The 4,887-nt window shown below is 38.5% G+C and overlaps 1 protein-coding gene across 1 annotated transcript; it reads right to left on the reverse strand.

Annotated features, from left to right (window-relative positions):
- Positions 1–279: 279 nt before the first annotated feature.
- On the reverse strand, positions 280–4,562 carry LOC104945345 (uncharacterized; the record flags this gene model as incomplete). The annotated part of the gene is made up of 6 exons (XM_010770997.1): positions 280–491; positions 961–1,011; positions 1,571–1,750; positions 2,380–2,506; positions 3,670–3,809; positions 4,473–4,562. Coding segments are annotated over 6 exons (720 nt in total), but the record flags the coding sequence as incomplete, so codon positions are not given.
- Positions 4,563–4,887: the final 325 nt, after the last annotated feature.

Raw genomic sequence — 4,887 nt, forward strand, 5'->3', positions numbered from 1 at the left:
ATTTAGATATTCTTTAAGATTCGATCGGAATTTACAAGAAATAAAAACACAATTGTACGAGATTTTCTGTGAATTTTTATTATAAATTTGCACAAAAAACCCTCCAATTTTTTTTTAATGTCAAGGAACCACGTCGAATAATTTAGCCAAGTTTGATCAACCCTACCTTTTCCCAGATGCCATCCCAATTAATGCTTTTCTGTGAACATTACCACCCCTCAAACCAGCCCTCAGAATCAGAAAACCAGGCAGCAATTTTTCTGGCAGCACATGTGGAGACAAATACATATTTTCGGATGCTTTACCTGCTCTTCCGGGGGGTCCAGGGGGTCCTGAGAGTCCTTTGGGGCCCTGCAGAGCTAGACCTGGAGACCCTGAAGGGCCACTGTTGCCTGAGGGACCAGGGTTTCCGGGAAAACCAGCATCTCCCTTAGATCCGGGAAAACCAGGAGAGCCAGATGGACCAGGACCACCGGAGTCTCCCTTTGAGCCTGAGAGGGAAATAAAGTAAAGATAGTTATATATTTTATTCCCTTTTTATCACCACTTTGAAAAGCGCTTCGAAATCAAATGTATTAGTACTATTCTAATTATATTAGAGCTGCTGTCCACAAATTAAGAAGGTCATTAGTTGGTGGTGAAATATACATGGCTTTTGTCACCCATTTTGTTTTTTCAAAAGCCTAACACAGTGCTGGTGTGAGGACAGTGCTGACATTTTGTTGCAATATTGTGAATAAAAGGAAACAAGTTATTAATTTTGAGGTTTAGAGTGTGTTTGAGTTACTAAAAATATGACTTCTAAGTTGGGACAACATTTTTTATTACATTTGAAGTCCCAAAATATGATTATTTGTATTGTCTTTTCAGTGAAAACCATTGCACTGGATGCTCCTAAGGTGTGTGTCAGGGAGTGTGTGTGTGTGTGTGTCCATTATCATTCAGTGGGTTGTTACTCACCGGGCAATCCTGGAAGTCCGGAAGCGCCGGGTCCACCGTAACCTGGAAGACCTGGAGAAGACGGGAAACAGAAGTTCATTTAGCCAAAAATATTAGGGATGGGAATAAAAAAAAAAAAAAAAGTTTTAATAATAAATAAATGTTCAAATAAATATAGAATTTGTCCAATTTGTATGTGGTTAAGCATTGAGCTAGTTGACCTGTACACAAGTTTAACTTTGCATAGTTTGCACTCTACACCGTCCTCACTAACCTGGTTGAAATATTTCCACACTTTACTCCGTTTCGACGCCATGTTTGTTTTGTAGGACTCTGTAGAGCGTACGTAGTGTTTTTTTTTTCTTTGGTATTTTTCTTAAGATATTTTAAATGGCACTGTCGTATACATTTAATTAATCCATTTGATCATATGTCATACATATATTACATACATACATATACATATATATATTATATGCCATATCAACTTAGGCACCCCTCCCACAAATATTCATAACTCATATTAAAATACCTGAATCATTTGGAATATTCAATCAATCATTCCCATCCCTACGAAATATGTTATCAATTTGTATTTAAAGTTTAGTTTTCCTAACATTACTGGTCTTACCTGGGTCTCCTTTGACTCCAGCTGGTCCTGGGATCCCGTCCCGACCCGCCTGACCCTTGTCTCCGGGTTGTCCTGGGCCTCCTGATCTTCCAGACTCTCCTGGTCTACCTGGAGCTCCAGTGAGACCGGGACCACCGGAACCGCCGTCCAGACCCTTAGGACCGGGAATACCGGGAGAACCTGAGAGGAGACGGAGACCACGCATCGGTTAATGTTGCTCTGTTTTACCTTAACAATAGCACTGAAAATATGCATTGAGTGCACTTTTTTCCGATGTCCCCCCCCATAAGCCGCGTTCACACCGGAGTACTTTTCCCACTTTAGTTCCGATATAGTTCTGAAATGTCGCGTTCACACCAAAAAGAGCCGGAACTAAAATTAGTTCATCAGAACCTTTTTTGCCCCCTTTTCCGTACCTGCTAGAGAGCAGGAACTTTCCTGGGAGAAAAAGGTTCCTATGTCTGATTGGCATTTGGCAAAAAGTTTTGTGAAGCCGCCATTTTATTATCCTAGCATTAGCATTATTAGCATTAGCCCAGCGCAGAAACGCAGAGAGACTAACTTATGGCAACACAAAATAAACTTTTTTCACCCATTGTCTTTTTTCACGTTTTCCACATTTCAAGCAAATACGGAAAAATAAGTACGATCAAGTAAAGAAGGACAAAAGGATCCCAAATAGAATAAAAAAGGCCTCTTGCTTTTCTTTAAGAGTGTAAGCACTTTTCTCCAAAGAGGACATCTCATGAACTGCACAGTTATGACTTCTGAGTGACCTTCTTGAAGCGTTGTTCAAACTTCAGACGTACCTTGGAATCCTGGAAGTCCGGGGTCTCCTTTGGATCCTGGTCCTCCTGATCCTCCTGGTTGACCTGAAGATCCTGGAGTTCCTTTAAGTCCTGTATTTCCTGGGAAGCCTGGCTGACCTGGTTCACCCTGTGGGACACATTTCAAAAAGATTAAATGCTGACCTAAAATGTGCACTTTTTAAGGAGGACATTTCTTCTTTCAATCTTTTTTTATTGAAGAACAGGCAAAGGGTCACAATTGAGACAATGATCTTCATCAATTTTCACTTTTTTTTTAGAACAAACCATGACCTCCCCTCCCAGCCCACCTTGAAAAGTTTAATAAAAAAATTAAACATATTGATTCCACATTCAGATATATAAAAAAAAAAACACAGTGACAACAAATTATATTAATAACAATAAGTAAATAAAATGGCAAGTAAAAACGTATCAGTAAGTACAAATATAAATAAGAATGTATATCAAAATAAATAAAAACATTAAAAGAGAGGTAATTTCCCACTATCAGTCGGGAGTGTTCGGAGGTTGTTGAAATAATCTATCAAACATTGCCATTTCTTATAAAAACCGTCTACAGACCCTTTAAGAGCATATTTTACTTTCTCAAGCTTCAGAAAGAATACCAGGTCTTTAAGCCAAATAGAGTAAAATGGGATAGGACTAGGGGTGGGAATCACCAGGCCCCCCACGATACGATACTATCGCGATACTTAAGCCACGATAGTGTTGCGATACGATATATTGCGATATTGCAAATCACATTGGTCGTATCCATGTCCGTCTTCCCTTCCTGGTTAAAAAATGTATTTGCAATATGAATAGTTTATGTAAAAAAAACCAATTTGTGTTCTTTGAACCTGGAAAGGAGATTTGTGTTACTTTCATCGCAACATAACTTCCTGTTTTATTTAGACATGCTTTTATTTGAAGGGGACGTTGCGATATTAGTAGGAAGTTACTGTTCCCAGGCAAAAACTTGACGGAGAAAAAGAACTTTGCTAACTATTTGAAGTTCACTTGTTTAATGGTATTCTAAAGTAATACTCATATGGATGTAGCTTAAATGTATTTGTTGTTTTGTGTCTTTGTGTAGCTCTTACGTTGGTTTTTGGAGTTGGAGTGTACGACCCTCTTTCCGAGGGATATGCTACAGTTTCTATAATAAAATATCGATCCTTGGCATCCGTGTATCGATACAATATCGCCACTCAAAGTATCGCGATACCATACTGTATCGATTATTTCCCCCACCCCTAGATAGGACATTTCTACGGTTGAGTCCTTTACCTTAAGTCCTCCGGATCCGGGGGGTCCGACTCCAGCAGATCCGGGTTCACCTTTAGATCCGGGGAAACCAGATCCTCCGGATTGTCCTGGACCTCCTGGTCTACCTGGCTGACCTGACAGACCCTTCTGTCCTGATGGTCCTGTGCCATCATCAAAGTGAGACATTAGCATTTTTGAAAACAACTTTTTCGTAGACCCTTTTTTTGCTTTATGTCAATCTTTATTTATTTATATTGCACATTTAAAACAACCTCAGTTGACCAAAGCGCTGTACAGGGAACATATACAATATAAAATAACACAATAGGAGTAAAATAATAAAACAATAATCAAAAAACAAGATAAAAAGCACAATAACTAGAAACATATTTGTATTTCCACATCTTTTGACTTTTTAATGCTATTTTATTTCAGAAATATTTTGGATTGTTTATTTCTAGTGTCTTAATTTCTCTTATGTACATTGCCTTGTTTTTTATGCTGCTGCAACGCAAACATTTCGCGAATTGGGATCAATAAAGTATCTATCCATCCATCCATCCATCCATCCATCCATCCATCCATCCATCCATCCATCCATCCATCTATCTATCTATCTATATAAAAACACATACAAATGTCAAAATGTTACGTTCAACTCGTACTAAAAGCCAGTACAAAGAGGTGAGTTTTTAGCTGAGATATAAAAAGTTCAATAGACTGAGCAGTTTGGATTTGTACTGGGAGGCTGTTCCTCATCTCTGGCCACCTTTATAAGATAAGATAAGATGGACCTTCTGATTCAGAACTGAGTTCAAACCCACCTGGGAATCCCATTTCTCCCATGCTGCCCTTTCCTCCAGGACCTCCAGAACCACCGGGGCCTCCTGGGATACCAGAATCTCCCTTTGGACCTTTATCAGAAAGGAAAAACATGTTAGGTTGCTGTTATGTTAAATGTTTGTTGTTTGTTTTTCATGTATTGTGTCTGTTAGGTGCCCCGATAAACATTCCTGTTGTCATCTTGCAATATACTAATTTTTATAAATAGTTATCACCGCAATAAACCGTATTTAATTTACATTATTTAACTCCAAACCAAATCAAACAAAACTAATTTGATATTTAAAAAACATTTAATCTGAAGTTAGCAAAATGTATTTTTCTTTCCTTTTTTCTTTATTTACTGTATGCAATGTCTTGTTGCTTTGTATGCCTGCCTCTGGACTTGGCTGTATG

Source organism: Notothenia coriiceps, unplaced genomic scaffold, assembly GCF_000735185.1.
Source record: "Notothenia coriiceps isolate Sejong01 unplaced genomic scaffold, NC01 NC01_scaffold00009519, whole genome shotgun sequence".
NCBI classification, from domain to species: domain Eukaryota; kingdom Metazoa; phylum Chordata; class Actinopteri; order Perciformes; family Nototheniidae; genus Notothenia; species Notothenia coriiceps.